Genomic DNA, 21029 nt, shown 5'->3' on the forward strand with positions numbered 1-21029 from the left:
AATAGTGACCAGGGCTAGACATCAAAGAGTATATTAATCAATTATCTTTAAAAGAAAATTTTTAAAAATAATTATTTTATTTAGCAAGGCTTGACTATATTCCTTATTTCTCATCCAGTTGATCTATATATAAACGTTACTACCAGTCTGGTTTTTTTTGTCCTGTGTTCTTTGTCTAGTCCGAGTCGTGTTAATTAAGTTTAGTGTGAGTGCTTTATGTGTTGTGGTTGTCTTCTCTTGGCTTGTCTGCTTCGTAGAGTTGTTATATTTTGATTTGATAAAAGCTGTTTGAAAAAAGATTATTATTATTTATTTATTTTTTTGTGGTCGGCGTGTTCTTTCTTCTTGATGAAACATAATATTGACTTGATCAATCATTAATGAAGACATTGAATAATTAGCGTCTTTAGAATAATTAGACCATAGTCTGCGCTATTGCTGTAAGGTCGTGTTAGGTTAGTTCCTTGCCCATTTCAGGATTATCTTTTATAAAGTGATGGTACAGTTAGACCACTAATCCGAAAGTCTAGAGTTCAAATCCTGTTTCAAGATAGTAGCCCTGAGTTCACACAGCTCTGATGAGTCCCAATTCACGTTAGGAAAAGTAAAGGCGGCTGCGTATAATGCTGACCACACTACCACTTCATATATCATTTGGTCTAAAGAGTAAACTTTTTTTTTTTTTTAAGAATATTTCATCATCAGTATTTTTATCTTTTTTTATTATATTTTTATTTCTATTTTTTGTTTTATTTTTTAATAGTTATACAACAGTCAACAGAACAAATAGAATTATTTAATAAAGACATCCTTGTATATCAAATGCTCTCCCTTTAAAAATTATGTAACGACTTTTAAAGTAATGACAAAATGGTGAGTTGACACGGTGGTAATCCGATAAAATATATTCAAAACACACTCACGTCATTCACTTTATTGATTTTTAAGGAACACAATGGCCCTAAAACTCCACCCTTTTGTATTCCATGAGGACAAAACTATTGTGCGCAATCGTGGCGTGTGAGTATAGAACAATAGCTATACCCCAACGCTCATGGACGGCTAGATAATTAGTGATGCATCTTTTCCGCGAAGCGAGCCGTGAATTGAAAGAAATTAGCTTTTTGACTTTATGTATCAAGCAGGTGACGGGGTATTTTTTCTTTGTAAACCAAGGATGGTAGTGGGGTTCAATGACCTCCAAATCTGCGTGACGCACGCTTGCATAATTAGACCAATTATAGAATGATAGTCAGGATTTTTTTCCCCACGCGTTCATAAAGTATAAATTCAGACGAAGTTTTACTTTAAACACTACTGCTCAGCACTGCAAAGCATCTACACGTCCACCTAACTAGCTACACAACCAGCTACCCTGCTACGGACCGAGCTCACTCCAACTTAGACATTCACATCATCCAGCACTAAGGTAAGGTTAATATTATTTATTTATTTTTTTATTTATAATTTTATTTTTGCTTTTAAGGGAGTTAACGCCATTAATAAAGATATACCATTTAATTAAATCTTATTGTACACCCGACCCACCCACTAGTCCACTAATAAAAAAAAAATAAGCTTAGACCCTTTAATTAAGTCTTATTTATTTTTTAAATAAGTAGTCAAATATATTCGCTTTTATTTTTATTGTACAGCCAACCCAATTACTGAACAAGGCATTGAGCTAGCCACCCAGCCGACCCAAACACATCCAGCTGCCCAGTCACATACAACTACCCTGCTACGGACCGATCTCACACCTAGTTAGACATTAAAAGGTAAGGTAAATATTTTAATGGATTTAACCCCGCTAATAAAAATACGATTTTACCCTTTAATTATCTTATTTATGTTTTAAATAAGTTTCAAATGTATTTACTTTAATTTTTATCGACCCACCCACTAGACCACTAATAAAAAAGACGCTTATACTGCCTTATACCCTTTAATTAAAGCTTATTTATTTTTTAAATAAATAATCAAATGTATTCGTCTTAATTTTTTTTTTTTGTACAGCAGACCCATCCAGCCGACCCAACCACATCCAGCTACCCAGCTATGGCCCGATACACATGTGACATATGTGAACGTACATTCAGCCGTAAAAAAAAAATTTGACACAACATTGCAAGACTGTACACGGCCGAGAAAGGCATCGATGTATAGAATGCTGGCAAGAATTTACAAGAAAATTTAATTTAACGAGACACTATAGGATAGTGCACACCAACCTACTTACACCAACCGATGCCCCATCAGCATCCGACAGACAAACCGAACAACCGACATTAACATCTGACAGACTAACTGAACAACCTACATTAGCAAACGACAGACAAACAGACAACCTACCTATACAATTAAAGAGACAAAGGACCTATGACGACACAACAAACAAACGCCTAAAGACATCTCACAACGACAGTAACGTTAATTTAAACACCGACGCTATACCTGTAGATGACCTAAGGGGAGCTGTGGTAGACCTACATTTAGAGGAAATGATCGACTTAGACTTACCGTTAGACGAAATTGACACCCTTTATAACCTAAACAGCGAATTACAAAACATATACATTGACAATTGGCACTCCATACAGACACACGCAACTACAGGCAAACATTTATCCAGATTCAATTTTTTTCACAACCCACTACACACTATTCCAATAGATTGGGATACAAAACTTGTAGATACCATATTTAACACACAAACTAAGCGGTTCAAAATAAATTATAGTCACCATACCATTTTAAAACATAAAGAAACAGGAGAATATAGGTTTTTTCACTCAAGTAACAACAATGCATGCGTCTTAGAGCTTCCTAAATTAATTAACAATAGAGTAGATTTTAAAGATTTTTTAGAACACTTAAACACATCAGACATTCTAAATTACGCACAACACAATAGACCCAATACGAAATACGCCGTTGAGATAATTCCAGCCACCACATTCTATCTATATCACCTCAATGAATTTCCCATAGGATGACCTCTCACAAACATCCCGATTTTATTAATCCTTAAACCACAACACACTAGACAAATAGTCATTTATACTAGTCCTCACGATAAAGGAACCGGGTGATGTAACAAATACAGGTTTCAGGGCATTCAACACAGGGATTTATACATACACGCAATACAGAAACGCACTTTCTTACATTTATATTAAAAGACAAGTACAGTCAGACAATGTGACAACATCTCCCCTAAACATATAATGTTTTGACATTTATAAATTTAACCATGACTTTAACGACACCTTATACTAATGTAGATATATAAATAACACATTTTTATGACTGTATGTTAATGGGGTTGTTTTTAATAAATAAAATTTAAAATATATTTTAAATCGCCTTTTGTGATTAATTGTGTTTGTTAATTGTGCATGAAGTATAACTTGTATTGAGTATAGATGTATAGTGTTTAATATTTAATGCATGGAACACATGGAAAAAAAACCAACAGATTTACATCACCGCAACATCCGACATAAGGGTTGGGATGGGTACGGGGAGGGCGGAGGAGAAGAAAAAAAAACACCATAAAATGTATAACGCTACAAATGTTTGGCTTTATTCAACGACTTAAGAGTAGAAATGTGCTATAATTTTATGTATGTCTTCATTGTAACAGTCACCATAACAAATGATTAAACTTTATGATTTTTTTTGTGTGCGAGAAATGCTACCAGTGTGATTGCACCAAGTCCTACCACAGACCATTTAATTAATGTTTTAAAAGATGCCCAATCTCTCTGACTTTCAGTGCGGCGTGAATAAAACTCAACCAGACCTTGCTGTAGAAGATAAAAATAAGAGAGACTCAATTTCTTAATTTCTCTATCTTGAAGATGTGTAATCAGTATACTTTAAAGTCACGGGGAGAGGGGTGATAAAAGATGATAGAGATAAAATATAGCTGTAGCATACATAACAATTATCCTAAACGCAATATGCATTCTAATGAAAACACAGCACAGAAATTTGAATTAATCAATATTCTGTTGTTCAAATGTATCAGGTAAAACAAGTCAATATACCGATTTAGATTCTTCTTAACAGGTGATATAAATTTGATATTATGATGTATGCAAATAGAAACTATTCTTACCCATTTATCATTAGACGTCAACCATTCTTGTAAGTTAGTGTCGATATATGAGGTAACCCATTCAACAACATTATCCGCCAAATGGCTTTTATTATGTACGAAACAATATACCACAAAGCATCCAGCGAAGCCTAAAAGCGCTACAATCCTGCCCCAGTTAACACCATCAGAGAAGGTTTCATCAACTATTATTTTAAAAGTATCATAAGCGTTGTTATCAGTAATATTAAGCTGTTCAATCAAATCATTGAATCTATTTCGAAAGCGTTCCTCAAATTCATCACCAAGATTACGCATTGCCGCTTGGACAACATTTGGAGTAACACTACTTTGTCGCCCATCATTTTCCCACTGAAAACCTTCCTTCGCTACTCGATGTTTGATATAATCCATTACTATCGAACGAGTATTATAAGATGCCATGTTTTCAGACAATTCACTCGAACTTAACACATCTGTTTTTAAAAAACCATCTCAAACTTTAAATGAGATTCATTTATATTACACAAAAAAACAAAAATACCTAATTCAGCAAACAAAAAAAAAAGTGAAGACCTTTTGTTATTCGTAGCAACTAAATCGCCAACCAATCTTACGGCCACCTGCATAATCGATCAAATTATAGAAAGAACGTGGTTTGCATCGCAAATTTAAAAACATGGCGATGTTTACCTATGCTTACAGACCTCAACCAAAAAAGGCAATGAAACTATAAGAAGGAGGAATATATATCTTAGTCATGCAGCAGATTACCTGCCCATGTTCGCTTTAGTATTACAGTTTTCATTTAATTTCTTTTTGACTTGAACTTCTTTAATTTAAGAAGGTTTACTTATACATAATACATTACGTCTAATTACAATTTTTTATTTTTACCACTCAATGTAGTTTGTTTTTTCTATATCTTGCATTGTCATCTTAATTTTTGATCACCTTAGTAAAAATTTGCTTAAGATTATAAACTTCAAGTTTTAAAAAACATCAACGTTATAGTACGTCGTGTCAAATGACACACCGTTTAAAATGTCTACATTTAAAGTTCACCAACATAATGACGTAAAAACTAAATATGATATGACGTTAGCATACATATCATTCAATCTAATCACTCTAAAGTACAAATCAATAATTTTTATTGATTAAGGGGCTTGGTGAGTTATTTTTATTCGGGTGCCCAGGGAAGGTTTGGGGTTGGTTGGGACAGATTTTATACACGAGTCGGTGACGTTTTCACCGAGGCAGGGTTCGAAGCTAGACCATGCATGTTTTGGAATTGTTAGGGTTCGAGTCTATAGTAGGGTCGGGGGAGTTTTCACCTAGGCAGGTTGCAAAGTTGGTACATCCATGTTTTAGAATTGATAGGTAGAGAGTTTATACGAGAGTCGTGGGAGTTTGTATTTCTCTGAAGTGTGTTTCAATGTTGTGACATCCATATTTTGGAATTGGATGAGGTAGAGTTTATACTAGGGACGGAGGTGTTTTGGTTACACCGAGGGTGGTTTCGAAGTTGGTACATGCATGTTTAGGAATTGTTGGTAACCGAGTTCATACTAGTGTCGGTTAAGGTTGGTTTTGAACTCGGAACATTCATGTTTTGGAATCGGTAGGTGTAGAGTCCGTAATAGGGTCGGTGAAGTTTTCACCGAGGGAGGTTACAAAGTTGGGACATGGATGTTTAGGAATTGTTGTCAGTCGAGTTCATACTAGGGTCGGTGAAGTTTTCACCGAGGTAGGTTTCAAAGTTGTTACATGTATGTTTAGGAATAGATGAGGGGCAGAGTTTATACAAAGTTCGGAGGTGTTTTGTTAACACCTAGGTAGGTTTCAAAGTTGTTACAGGTATGATTTTGAATAGATGAGGGGCAGAGTTTATACAAAGGTCGGAGGTGTTTTGTTAACACCTAGGTAGGTTTCAAAGTTGTTACAGGTATGATTTGGAATTGATGGGGGTAGAGTTTAAACTATCGTCGGGGGAGTTTGGGTTTCACAGAGGCGTGTTTCAAACTTGTTACATGGATGTTTTGGAAGTGATCGGGGAAGAGCTTATACTACCGTGGGATGGATTTCGTTTTCACCAAGACAGGTTTCAAACTGGGACCATCGATGTTTCGGAATTGGTTGTGTTAGAGTTTACACTAGAGTGGGACGGTCTTTGTTTTCAACAAGACAGGTTTTAAAGTTGGTACATGTATGTTTGGTACAGGACTGTTTTGGAATCGGTGAGGCAAAGTTAAACTAGGGTCAGGGGAGTTTTCAACAAGGCTGGTTTCGAAATTGGGCCACGAATGTTTCGGAGTTGGATGGGAACGATGTCACTTGTAACATTAGTTGAATACAGATACAAGTTTGTCTGTTACTTTTTCCTTTGTCTGTCCAAGTAATAGTGTGGGTAGAGGTACGGTCTGTTTATCTAGCGGGTGTTTAGGGATGGGGCGAGGGCGGCGGACATAGGTGGCTAGGCTGCAAGAGATATTCAACGAGGAGTGGTGTCTATAAGTTAAATATCCCAGTCTGTTGGAGTAGTGTCTAGGAGTTGTGATATTAGTTAAATAAATATTTGTCTGTAAGATTGTCATACATCCTTTGTCTCTTAAATGGACTAGAATGGGTAGTGGTACGGTCTGTGTATCTAACGGTTGGTATTGAGGTTAGGAATGGGAGAAGTGGAAAGGGGTTGCGGACAAAGGGAAGGGGAAGGGCGAATAGTGATAAAAATAACTCACCCAGCCCCTTAATCAATAAAAATTATTGATTTGTACTTTAGAGTGATTAGATTGAATGATATGTATGCTAACGTCATATCATATTTAGTTTTTACGTCATTATGTTGGTGAACTTTAAATGTAGACATTTTAAACGGTGTGTCATTTGACACGACGTACTATAACGTTGATGTTTTTTAAAACTTGAAGTTTATAATCTTAAGCAAATTTTTACTAAGGTGATCAAAAATTAAGATGACAATGCAAGATATAGAAAAAACAAACTACATTGAGTGGTAAAAATAAAAAATTGTAATTAGACGTAATGTATTATGTATAAGTAAACCTTCTTAAATTAAAGAAGTTCAAGTCAAAAAGAAATTAAATGAAAACTGTAATACTAAAGCGAACATGGGCAGGTAATCTGCTGCATGACTAAGATATATATTCCTCCTTCTTATAGTTTCATTGCCTTTTTTGGTTGAGGTCTGTAAGCATAGGTAAACATCGCCATGTTTTTAAATTTGCGATGCAAACCACGTTCTTTCTATAATTTGATCGATTATGCAGGTGGCCGTAAGATTGGTTGGCGATTTAGTTGCTACGAATAACAAAAGGTCTTCACTTTTTTTTTGTTTGCTGAATTAGGTATTTTTGTTTTTTTGTGTAATATAAATGAATCTCATTTAAAGTTTGAGATGGTTTTTTAAAAACAGATGTGTTAAGTTCGAGTGAATTGTCTGAAAACATGGCATCTTATAATACTCGTTCGATAGTAATGGATTATATCAAACATCGAGTAGCGAAGGAAGGTTTTCAGTGGGAAAATGATGGGCGACAAAGTAGTGTTACTCCAAATGTTGTCCAAGCGGCAATGCGTAATCTTGGTGATGAATTTGAGGAACGCTTTCGAAATAGATTCAATGATTTGATTGAACAGCTTAATATTACTGATAACAACGCTTATGATACTTTTAAAATAATAGTTGATGAAACCTTCTCTGATGGTGTTAACTGGGGCAGGATTGTAGCGCTTTTAGGCTTCGCTGGATGCTTTGTGGTATATTGTTTCGTACATAATAAAAGCCATTTGGCGGATAATGTTGTTGAATGGGTTACCTCATATATCGACACTAACTTACAAGAATGGTTGACGTCTAATGATAAATGGGTAAGAATAGTTTCTATTTGCATACATCATAATATCAAATTTATATCACCTGTTAAGAAGAATCTAAATCGGTATATTGACTTGTTTTACCTGATACATTTGAACAACAGAATATTGATTAATTCAAATTTCTGTGCTGTGTTTTCATTAGAATGCATATTGCGTTTAGGATAATTGTTATGTATGCTACAGCTATATTTTATCTCTATCATCTTTTATCACCCCTCTCCCCGTGACTTTAAAGTATACTGATTACACATCTTCAAGATAGAGAAATTAAGAAATTGAGTCTCTCTTATTTTTATCTTCTACAGCAAGGTCTGGTTGAGTTTTATTCACGCCGCACTGAAAGTCAGAGAGATTGGGCATCTTTTAAAACATTAATTAAATGGTCTGTGGTAGGACTTGGTGCAATCACACTGGTAGCATTTCTCGCACACAAAAAAAATCATAAAGTTTAATCATTTGTTATGGTGACTGTTACAATGAAGACATACATAAAATTATAGCACATTTCTACTCTTAAGTCGTTGAATAAAGCCAAACATTTGTAGCGTTATACATTTTATGGTGTTTTTTTTTCTTCTCCTCCGCCCTCCCCGTACCCATCCCAACCCTTATGTCGGATGTTGCGGTGATGTAAATCTGTTGGTTTTTTTTTCCATGTGTTCCATGCATTAAATATTAAACACTATACATCTATACTCAATACAAGTTATACTTCATGCACAATTAACAAACACAATTAATCACAAAAGGCGATTTAAAATATATTTTAAATTTTATTTATTAAAAACAACCCCATTAACATACAGTCATAAAAATGTGTTATTTATATATCTACATTAGTATAAGGTGTCGTTAAAGTCATGGTTAAATTTATAAATGTCAAAACATTATATGTTTAGGGGAGATGTTGTCACATTGTCTGACTGTACTTGTCTTTTAATATAAATGTAAGAAAGTGCGTTTCTGTATTGCGTGTATGTATAAATCCCTGTGTTGAATGCCCTGAAACCTGTATTTGTTACATCACCCGGTTCCTTTATCGTGAGGACTAGTATAAATGACTATTTGTCTAGTGTGTTGTGGTTTAAGGATTAATAAAATCGGGATGTTTGTGAGAGGTCATCCTATGGGAAATTCATTGAGGTGATATAGATAGAATGTGGTGGCTGGAATTATCTCAACGGCGTATTTCGTATTGGGTCTATTGTGTTGTGCGTAATTTAGAATGTCTGATGTGTTTAAGTGTTCTAAAAAATCTTTAAAATCTACTCTATTGTTAATTAATTTAGGAAGCTCTAAGACGCATGCATTGTTGTTACTTGAGTGAAAAAACCTATATTCTCCTGTTTCTTTATGTTTTAAAATGGTATGGTGACTATAATTTATTTTGAACCGCTTAGTTTGTGTGTTAAATATGGTATCTACAAGTTTTGTATCCCAATCTATTGGAATAGTGTGTAGTGGGTTGTGAAAAAAATTGAATCTGGATAAATGTTTGCCTGTAGTTGCGTGTGTCTGTATGGAGTGCCAATTGTCAATGTATATGTTTTGTAATTCGCTGTTTAGGTTATAAAGGGTGTCAATTTCGTCTAACGGTAAGTCTAAGTCGTTCACGTCCTCTAAATGTAGGTCTACCACAGCTCCCCTTAGGTCATCTACAGGTATAGCGTCGGTGTTTAAATTAACGTTACTGTCGTTGTGAGATGTCTTTAGGCGTTTGTTTGTTGTGTCGTCATAGGTCCTTTGTCTCTTTAATTGTATAGGTAGGTTGTCTGTTTGTCTGTCGTTTGCTAATGTAGGTTGTTCAGTTAGTCTGTCAGATGTTAATGTCGGTTGTTCGGTTTGTCTGTCGGATGCTGATGGGGCATCGGTTGGTGTAAGTAGGTTGGTGTGCACTATCCTATAGTGTCTCGTTAAATTAAATTTTCTTGTAAATTCTTGCCAGCATTCTATACATCGATGCCTTTCTCGGCCGTGTACAGTCTTGCAATGTTGTGTCAAATTTTTTTTACGGCTGAATGTACGTTCACATATGTCACATGTGTATCGGGCCATAGCTGGGTAGCTGGATGTGGTTGGGTCGGCTGGATGGGTCTGCTGTACAAAAAAAAAATTAAGACGAATACATTTGATTATTTATTTAAAAAATAAATAAGCTTTAATTAAAGGGTATAAGGCAGTATAAGCGTCTTTTTTATTAGTGGTCTAGTGGGTGGGTCGATAAAAATTAAAGTAAATACATTTGAAACTTATTTAAAACATAAATAAGATAATTAAAGGGTAAAATCGTATTTTTATTAGCGGGGTTAAATCCATTAAAATATTTACCTTACCTTTTAATGTCTAACTAGGTGTGAGATCGGTCCGTAGCAGGGTAGTTGTATGTGACTGGGCAGCTGGATGTGTTTGGGTCGGCTGGGTGGCTAGCTCAATGCCTTGTTCAGTAATTGGGTTGGCTGTACAATAAAAATAAAAGCGAATATATTTGACTACTTATTTAAAAAATAAATAAGACTTAATTAAAGGGTCTAAGCTTATTTTTTTTTATTAGTGGACTAGTGGGTGGGTCGGGTGTACAATAAGATTTAATTAAATGGTATATCTTTATTAATGGCGTTAACTCCCTTAAAAGCAAAAATAAAATTATAAATAAAAAAATAAATAAATAATATTAACCTTACCTTAGTGCTGGATGATGTGAATGTCTAAGTTGGAGTGAGCTCGGTCCGTAGCAGGGTAGCTGGTTGTGTAGCTAGTTAGGTGGACGTGTAGATGCTTTGCAGTGCTGAGCAGTAGTGTTTAAAGTAAAACTTCGTCTGAATTTATACTTTATGAACGCGTGGGGAAAAAAATCCTGACTATCATTCTATAATTGGTCTAATTATGCAAGCGTGCGTCACGCAGATTTGGAGGTCATTGAACCCCACTACCATCCTTGGTTTACAAAGAAAAAATACCCCGTCACCTGCTTGATACATAAAGTCAAAAAGCTAATTTCTTTCAATTCACGGCTCGCTTCGCGGAAAAGATGCATCACTAATTATCTAGCCGTCCATGAGCGTTGGGGTATAGCTATTGTTCTATACTCACACGCCACGATTGCGCACAATAGTTTTGTCCTCATGGAATACAAAAGGGTGGAGTTTTAGGGCCATTGTGTTCCTTAAAAATCAATAAAGTGAATGACGTGAGTGTGTTTTGAATATATTTTATCGGATTACCACCGTGTCAACTCACCATTTTGTCATTACTTTAAAAGTCGTTACATAATTTTTAAAGGGAGAGCATTTGATATACAAGGATGTCTTTATTAAATAATTCTATTTGTTCTGTTGACTGTTGTATAACTATTAAAAAATAAAACAAAAAATAGAAATAAAAATATAATAAAAAAAGATAAAAATACTGATGATGAAATATTCTTAAAAAAAAAAAAAAGTTTACTCTTTAGACCAAATGATATATGAAGTGGTAGTGTGGTCAGCATTATACGCAGCCGCCTTTACTTTTCCTAACGTGAATTGGGACTCATCAGAGCTGTGTGAACTCAGGGCTACTATCTTGAAACAGGATTTGAACTCTAGACTTTCGGATTAGTGGTCTAACTGTACCATCACTTTATAAAAGATAATCCTGAAATGGGCAAGGAACTAACCTAACACGACCTTACAGCAATAGCGCAGACTATGGTCTAATTATTCTAAAGACGCTAATTATTCAATGTCTTCATTAATGATTGATCAAGTCAATATTATGTTTCATCAAGAAGAAAGAACACGCCGACCACAAAAAAATAAATAAATAATAATAATCTTTTTTCAAACAGCTTTTATCAAATCAAAATATAACAACTCTACGAAGCAGACAAGCCAAGAGAAGACAACCACAACACATAAAGCACTCACACTAAACTTAATTAACACGACTCGGACTAGACAAAGAACACAGGACAAAAAAAACCAGACTGGTAGTAACGTTTATATATAGATCAACTGGATGAGAAATAAGGAATATAGTCAAGCCTTGCTAAATAAAATAATTATTTTTAAAAATTTTCTTTTAAAGATAATTGATTAATATACTCTTTGATGTCTAGCCCTGGTCACTATTTTAGAAAGAAATCGTCACTAGGAATACTTAAAAAGTCGTGATTACACCATAGCCTCAACTATGTACATAAACGTACAATAAACCAACAACCTAGCACTTAAATATAATACTTCTAATATACTAAATATTAAAAAACCACCAATCAAACACCCACAACAAATAAAGCAATCACACTTAACATAATTAACACGACTAGACAAAAAACAGAGGACAAAAACAGATTGATAGTAAATAGTAACGGCTATTTATAGATCAACTGTATGAGAAATATGGCCTATTGTAAAGCAAGCCTAGCTGAATAAATTATTTTTAATGACTATTTAAACATATCTTTCAAAAAAAAAATCGATACTCTATTGTTTGTCGTCGCGGCCGTAAAGGAGCGTCACGGAAGACAATAGGAGGAGGGGAACACCTGCTCCAGCTGGAGTATTTTACTATATAACATGTCTGCTCTGGCTGCTCAATATTTTACTATATAAACATGTCTGCACAAAATCGACTCAAAAGGGACCTACTATACTACTCACACATGTTATAAAATATTCAATTTTGGTTGAAGAATTTGGTTTCTGGCAACAAAAATTTAAATCCATTTGGAACCAGCTTTTCATGTCTATTGTGGTGATGGCTATGTTGTAACAAGAAATTTTCTTTTTAAGTTCTGCACCGTGGACATCGGACAAGATGGCTGCCAGACAACAAGCCCCGCCCAGTGTTTCTGCGAGAAATTCCAGGCAGACGTCTACACCGTCAGGTACCAGAGCGCCGCTTCTGCCAAGTTTTCAAACGGTCAAGTTCGTCTGGCGTGGAGTGATACATCCTACAACAGCGTCTACAGCGCCTCGCAGACTTTCTCTGATGTTAAAGGTAGAACTTCCTGTACTACGTTTACATTTTTAGTGACTGGGATACAAACGATCGCGCAATGGTTTGACGTACTTTGACTTAGTCCTCTTTGCTCCTTATGGAACATAGGGCCTCCACTAATTCCTTCTATTTCTTCCTATCCCCGGCTATTAATTTTGTCATCTCCCAAGACATCCCTGTTGGCTTCAGTTCTTCAAGAAGACTCCGCCTCCAGGTCTGTCTTGGGGGCCCTCTCTTCCGCTTTCCCTGGGGGTTCCACTCAAGGGCCTGGCTTGTAACATTTGAGTGAGCCTTTCGCAGTGTGTGTCCCACCCAGCGCCACATCCTCCTTTTTATTTGCACACCTGCCTTGCTTTCCTCCATAGTTCTATGTTCGGCGCTGTGGTTTACACAGATATTATATCCCTTGTTTAATAAATTATAATTCAGTCTAACCACTGTTACTGCGTGGCCTAAGCGTTAGAGCGCTAGACTGCTAACATGAGAGTCTTGTGTTCGAATCCGGGTCCAAGTCGCAGAATGTACCTGAGTCCACCCTGTTAACTCATGTTAGGGAGAGTAAATGCGGCTGGGCAAAATCCTGGCCATACCATCCCTTCATATGCCGAGGTCAAGAAACATACAAACTTTATCTTCGTTATTGATTACACGACTTTACTAACCTTTTAACCCCTGTTTTATTTATATTCAATCAGTTATGAGCCCTATAATTTCATTAAAAAGAGAATTATCTCCCCTGTATTATGTTGATTAAGGATATTATCACCCTATGTCCCATGAATTAAAAAGCCTATGTTATATTGATTATAAAAATCATCGCCTCTGCATTGTTTTTTTTTTTAGAATCTATTGACCTTGCAACTTTTTTAGTCCCCAGTAATTATCAGCTTTGCAATTATTATTTTTTCCACAAATTATCTCCCTTGTATTTATTGTTGATTTCCAGAGATTATCGCTCCTGCTATGACTATAACCCCCAACTTTGACACCAGTGAGTGTATCGTGGCTGGCAGAGATGTGTTCACCTACACAGGCAGCATGGACGTCAAGAACACCAACACACCTTCACAGACTGTCATCTTTAAAGTCAAATCCGCCGGCTCGGATTATTTTTCACCCGTTAGTGACACTTATCCCAGACACGTTAGTGGCACTTATCCCAGACCCGTTAGTGATACTTATCCCAGACCCGTTAGTGGCACTTATCCCAGACCCGTTAGTGACACTTATCCCAGACCCGTTAGTGACACTTATCCCAGACCCGTTAGTGCTACTTATCCCAGACTTGTTAGTGTCACTTATCCCAGACCCGTTAGTGGCACTTATCCCAGACCCGTTAGTGGCACTTATCCCAGACCCGTTAGTGGCACTTATCCCAGGCCCGTTAGTGGCACTTATCCCAGACCCGTTAGTGTCACTTATCCAAGACCCGTTAGTGGCACTTATCCCAGACCCGTTAGTGGCACTTATCCCAGACCCGTTAGTGACACTTATCCCAGACCCGTTAGTGGCACTTATCCCAGACCCGTTAGTGGCACTTATCCCAGACCCGTTAGTGGCACTTATCCCAGACCCGTTACTGACACTCATCCCAGACCCGTTAGTGACACTTATCCCAGACCCGTTAGTGGCACTTATCCCAGACCCGTTAGTGTCACTTATCCCAGACCCATTAGTGGCACTTATCCCAGACCCGTTAGTGACACTTATCCCAGACCCGTTAGTGTCACTTATCCCAGACCCGTTAGTGTCACTTATCCCAGACCCGTTAGTGGCACTTATCCCTGACCAGTTAGTGGCACTTATCCCAGACCCGTTAGTTGCACTTATCCCAGACCCGTTAGTGGCACTTATCCCAGACACTTAGTGGCACTTATCCCAGACCCGTTAGTGACACTTATCCCAGACCCGTTAGTGGCACTTATCCCAGACCCGTTGGTGACACTTATCCCAGACCCGTTAGTGACATTTATCCCAGACCCGTTAGTGACACTTATCCCAGACCCGTGAGTGGCACTTATCCCAGACCCGTTAGTGGCACTTATCCCAGGCCCGTTAGTGGCACTTATCCCAGACACTTAGTGTCACTTATCCCAGACCCGTTAGTGACACTTATCCCAGACCCGTGTGGCACTTATCCCAGACCCCGGTTATGTCAGAAATTTACCTCGCTTGTGTAAAAATAAGTATACTTTATCCCAACTAAAAATCATATGAACGTGTCAGTGGTCATCATGAAGGTCACACACATTCAAATCATATATAGGTGACTCTCATCTCATCTACACATCATTTGATTTTATCCCACCTAACAATCATCTAAACGAGTAAGTGGTCATTGTGAAGGTCACTTACACATTCAAATGACGTATAGGTGACCCTCATCCAAACTATACATCATTTGAATGTGTAAGTGACCCTGAACTCACTTTTACATCATTTGAATGTGTAAGTGACCCTAAACCCACCTATACATCATTTGAATGTGTAAGTGACCCTAAACCCACCTATACATCATTTGAATGTGTAAGTGACCCTAAACCCACCTATACATCATTTGAATGTGTAAGTGACCCTCATCCCACCCGCACATGATGAATCCAGCAGCAAAACGTATATACCTTCTACTATTTACTGTACACCTAAATAGTAAATAATTCTTTCCCTCCCATTTTCCTTTTTTTCTGTCAATCTCTCTCTTTATATATACCTCTCTTTATATATATATATATATATATATATATATATATATATATATATATATATATATATATATACATATATATATATATATATATATATATATATATATATATATATATATATATATATATATATATATATATATATATATATATCTTTCTCTCTCTGCCTCTATCGGTTCTTCTAAAGCAAATTAGTTTGTGTTTGTGTTAAATATGCGTGGGTTTGTGTTCGTGTTTTTATTCAGCGAAAGTCTCTGCTTGTATAAATTCAGTGTTGCTTTTATTTTTGTTTTATATAACAAGCAACTGTATACATGTTCTACTTCAATTTGTATAATTGTAATATTTTCTGTAAGTATACAGTTTTTTTTTAGGTTAGCCAACCCCCACCCCTCACGTGATAACCTCCAATCCACCACCCACAGGTATGCAGCATAGACATGACCTCCATCACCTGCAACGATCAACCAAACGTCATGTGCCACTGCCAGTCCTATGTGAACAACGTCTACAGCTTCGTGTTTACGGGTGTTGTTTCACTAGCATACAACGAGGGCGAGGTCCGTCTAGCTTGGCAGGGCGTGTCATCAGCGTTTCATTACAGCCCAAGTTCACAGTTTCCTGAAATCAAAGGTAAGAATAATTAAAAGATTATTCTTAACAAATTATTAACATGTATTCTACTTTTTTTTTTATAAATAGTCTACTTGAAATACAATGGTAGTATTACTCGTGGGAAAATTAATTAAGAGGAACTGAGGTGGGCCGGTTTATCAAAGTTTGTGTTAAGTTATATTAAAATATACGAGAATTTGGTCGAATCGTAGAGAATACTACTATTAACGTGAAAGTCTAAAGTTCGAATCCGGATTCAAGTGAGTGAAACGTCCACACATTGACTCCGATTTCAGTCTACTTTTTGGAGGGGTAAGTAAAGGCGGCTGAGCATAGCGCAGACCACACCATCCATGTAGTAGGCCTATGTGCCGAGGTTAGGAAACATGCACTCTACTTCAATTGATTGCTTGGTCTAAAGGGGAATCTGTCTAAGCTTAACTACTTATTTAATGGAACTTAAGCAATATATATGTTTTTTAATTGGGGGGGGGGAGGTACACAATGACAACAACCCAAAAATCTGGTAACATATATATATATATATATATATATATATATATATATATATATATATATATATATATATATATATATATATATATATATATATAAATGTGTGTATGTGTGTGTGTTTGTATATATATATATATATATATATATATATATATATATATATATATATATATATATATATATATATATATATATATATATATATATATATATATATATATATATATATATATATATATATATATTCACGTATGATTCTATTCAAAGAAATTAACATTTTTAAAATTATGTTTTTCCACCAATCAGAACTGAAGTGCCATGACCTGAGCCTGAAATACCAGGACCCACCAGATGACGGATGTATCGTCGCAGACATGAATTTCTTCACTTTGGTCGGCACTCTGGACATCAGCGGTTCCAGCATTGACGTCACCACCCAGACGGTCAACTTCCAGTTTAAACTGGCCGGTGCTGAAGACTTCCAGACGGTAAGATTTTCTCCAAGAGTAAGATTATTCCATTATTTTAATGATGTCATTATTATTATTATTATTATTTTTATTATTATTATTATTATTATTATTATTATTATTATTATTTTATTATTATTATTATTATTATTATAATTATTATTATTATTATTATTATTATTATTATTATTATTATTATTATTATTATTATTATTATTATTATTATTATTATTATTATTATTATTATTATTATTATTATTATTATTATTATTATTATTATTATTGTTATTGTTATTATTATTATTATTATTATTATTATTATTATTATTATTATTATTATTATTATTATTCATCTTTTCCCGTTCGTGCCGATCGATATGTGAATATAGAACGGGGTCAATCTTACATAATAAAGTGGATTTATCAACAATGCCGATTTGATATAAATGACTAAACAGGATCGCATAGACTGAATCCCTGGTTTATTGCGCTGGTTAAATAGACACGGACGACTACTCTTACAACGTATACAAAGACTTGACAACATTTACGACACACAAATACCTCTATATCCTAGAACAACATAGACTGCCCTAAACTAATCTCCCAGTAACAAGATCCTACTCTCAAACATCCCATCCTTACGTATCTCTTCACACAGCCACGATCTTTTATTAATATAAAACAGTCTACAACACACATACTCTTATACCCTTGCAATACACTAGGAAAACATTCATAACAATGCCCAAAACAAATGGGGGTGATGAAGTTGAGTTGATCTGTTTTAGATATGAAGGATAATGTGGTCAGCACTATGCCCAGCCGCCTTTGCTTTTCCTAACACGACGGATTCGAACTCGAGACTCCCCCGTTAGCAGTCTCTCTACCACTAAGCCATGCCGCCCACTGGTCTATTATTACTTAAACCTATTCGATTAAAGATACAGTTCTTTTAAATCAGTGGTTCCCAACCTTTTTCGAGTGGCGACCCCCTTTTATAAAAAGTAAGTGACCCGCGACCCCCATAGAATTAAAAAGCCGAATTTAGTATGGAAATTAATAAGCACTAAAATAAGATTGTCTAGTAGACTTTCAATATGAACTACTCTTGATAGCTATTTTAATAGCATGAGTAAAATTGCATACTATTCACTAAGCCTTCGTGGTTAAGTTTTTAATTTAAAAAATTTTTTGTTAACGCCAACTTATGTCATTATAATTATCTTAATTTTATTTTTAATCGAAGAATAGTGTTGAAAATATATTCTCGAAAAGTCAATCAATTTTACGTTTGGGTATGAATGGTGAATACTACACCAAAATTGTGTCTGCAGTTTTTCATCTTACTCGGAATTATTCTGCAAATCAAAGAATTCATCTTGTAATTCATCGGGAATGCTGGCAACATCAAGGGAAGAAGAGAATGGGTAATACGTAAATGCAGATTCTTCATTTATCAGCTCAGAGAAATAGCAATGCAGTTCGTTTTCAAGAGATTCAAGATGCCCAGAAATCGCTTCTTTCAAAATTTTAATTATCTCACAATCAGATTCATCTACCACACCGCAGAGTTTCTCAAATTTACAATATTTCCAAGATTTATTTTCTTTACCGATTTTGCAGCTTTGATAAAAATGTCCCAAGATTATCATGGAAAGTTATAATATTCGTTAATTTTCCCTGAAGCTTCAGGTTAAGCTTATCTTGATGTTCGAACATATCTGCTAGGTATGATACTCTATCCAACAACTCTATGTCGTTTTAAGTATACCAAAACGTCTTGTTTCCTTTGCACTTCCAAGAACAATTTGATTTCAGATTTCAATTCAAAAACACAATTTACAACATTTTGTTTGAGAGCCAGCGTACTGTAGTGTATAAGAGCAGAACCTCGTGATCTATATAATAATGTTTTTGCTCAGTTCTTTGAAGGCTCCAGATTTTATATAATTTACGACTTATACTAGCAATGGACTCTTGATGTCGATTGGTTAGGGCAGTGGTTAGAGAGCTAAATCTTTTCTGTTTTCTGAAATCCCGATTTTGAGCTAAACATAGATGGCACACTATCCGTACAAACCCCCGAAGCCGTTGTAACCCATTTTAATCATCCAGTTTCAAAAAAGGTATTTATTTTCTCCATGCTATCTTCACAAAAGAGTAACTCTTCTTTGCTATCATACGCAGGAATATAGACACAGACCAGCAACTGCGAACACGAACTCACGTCTGTTGATTTATCAACTTGAAAAGCAAACAATGGTGAAATCTTAATTTCGATAACAATGTGTTATTTAACATTTACGTACATGCAGCGTTTGATGAGATTTTCTCCTATTGTTTTTTTTTTTTTGCTTGGCATTTTCTATCGCGACTTCATTTGATGCTTGCACTAATACTGGTGAAAACTTCTTGTTCGATTAAGTCTCTGACGTTTGCAACTAGCTTCTTACCGACGAAAGAACTCCATATATTTTTTGGTGTGTTCCGAATGACTCGTCTCAAATGGCGTTTTAGTTTTGAAGATTTCATAGATTCGTGACTGAGAACAGCTTTGTACAGTGCGCTTTGTTTCTTCTCTATTACATTTCCAGTGATGTTAATGAAGCCGAATTTCAAAAATTCTTCTAAATATTTATGTTTTGTTTCAAATTACTAAGGTTTAGTATACCAGTTGGCGACCCCCCAGAAAGACCCTCGCGACCCCCAGGGGGGTCGCGACCCCCAGGTTGGGAACCCGTGTTTTAAATGGTACGCGTCTCTAAAGAATACATCTACTTCATAAAGATGTACTGCTAACTCTTGTTTGGCCGTAGGTACTTTGCTCATGCTTTACAATCTAGATCTAGATCTGTACAATGTATGGTAAAATAAAATCACTTAAATGTTTTCCAACGTTGAAGAATTTATCTATTTTCATTTTTTTACTTTCTCGTGTATACAACGTATATAGAAAGTCTTGTAATCGTGCAAAAAAAAATTGAGATTTTTGCAAATCTCGACGTTTTACACCTCCCTGAGTTGGAAAAACATAGTTTGGCAATCTTGTCCGTATGTCTGTGTGTGTGTATGTGTGTGTGTGTGTGTGTGTGTGTAAACACGATAACTTGAGTACCGTTACAGCTAGGTTGATGAAATTTCATATATAAGTATTTTATCAACATCGTTGATCCGTATACTTTTGAGCGATTTCCGATAACCGGAAGTGGTACTTTTTCTACTTTGAATTTTTCAAAAGCCTATAACTTGAGTACTATTTTCAGATAGATAAATGAAATTTCACATGTAAGTAAAAGATCTAATTCTCTACCTTCTGTTAAATTTTGAGTAATTTCCGTTGAACGGAAAGACTATTTTATGCTATTTCCGATTTGTCAAAGAAACTAATGTAAATTTATTAAGTACTAATAATATTGCGCACTATTATGCACATGTTATGTGGCGTTCACTTGGTGTGCAATTCTTTTTCCACGAGATTTTATTCTAATTGTAAAAAGTTTAAGTATTTAAAATGGATTAAAAATCATGTCTATATCCCGAGTTCCCATCCCCTGTTGTTTTATATGAGAATATTCGAGAAAGTTTAGGGGAGATCACTCCAGGTTTTTTTTCTTTCATGAAATGTAATAAAGTCGCACCTGTCTCTAAATAATCACAAGTTTTCACCCAACATTTCTGTAGCCTAGCCCAATCTATCCACAGTGACACAGTAACCTGATAATCTGTTTTTACGTA

The 21029-nt window shown here is 35.5% G+C and overlaps 1 protein-coding gene across 1 annotated transcript in view; it reads left to right on the forward strand.

The window, feature by feature from the left end:
- LOC131956019 (uncharacterized) overlaps positions 1–21029 on the forward strand; it is a 39469-nt gene that overhangs the window by 7665 nt on the left and 10775 nt on the right. The window contains exons 7-10 of the mRNA XM_059320364.1: positions 12778–12985; positions 13932–14104; positions 16116–16323; positions 17128–17309. Coding sequence (XP_059176347.1) covers positions 12778–12985; positions 13932–14104; positions 16116–16323; positions 17128–17309 — 771 coding nt within the window. The remainder of the gene's footprint in view (positions 1–12777; positions 12986–13931; positions 14105–16115; positions 16324–17127; positions 17310–21029) is intronic.

The sequence above is a fragment of the Physella acuta genome, unplaced genomic scaffold (assembly GCF_028476545.2).
Source record: "Physella acuta isolate Inbredline_101_S28 unplaced genomic scaffold, ASM2847654v3 ptg001122l, whole genome shotgun sequence".
Classification (NCBI taxonomy): Eukaryota; Metazoa; Mollusca; class Gastropoda; family Physidae; genus Physella; species Physella acuta.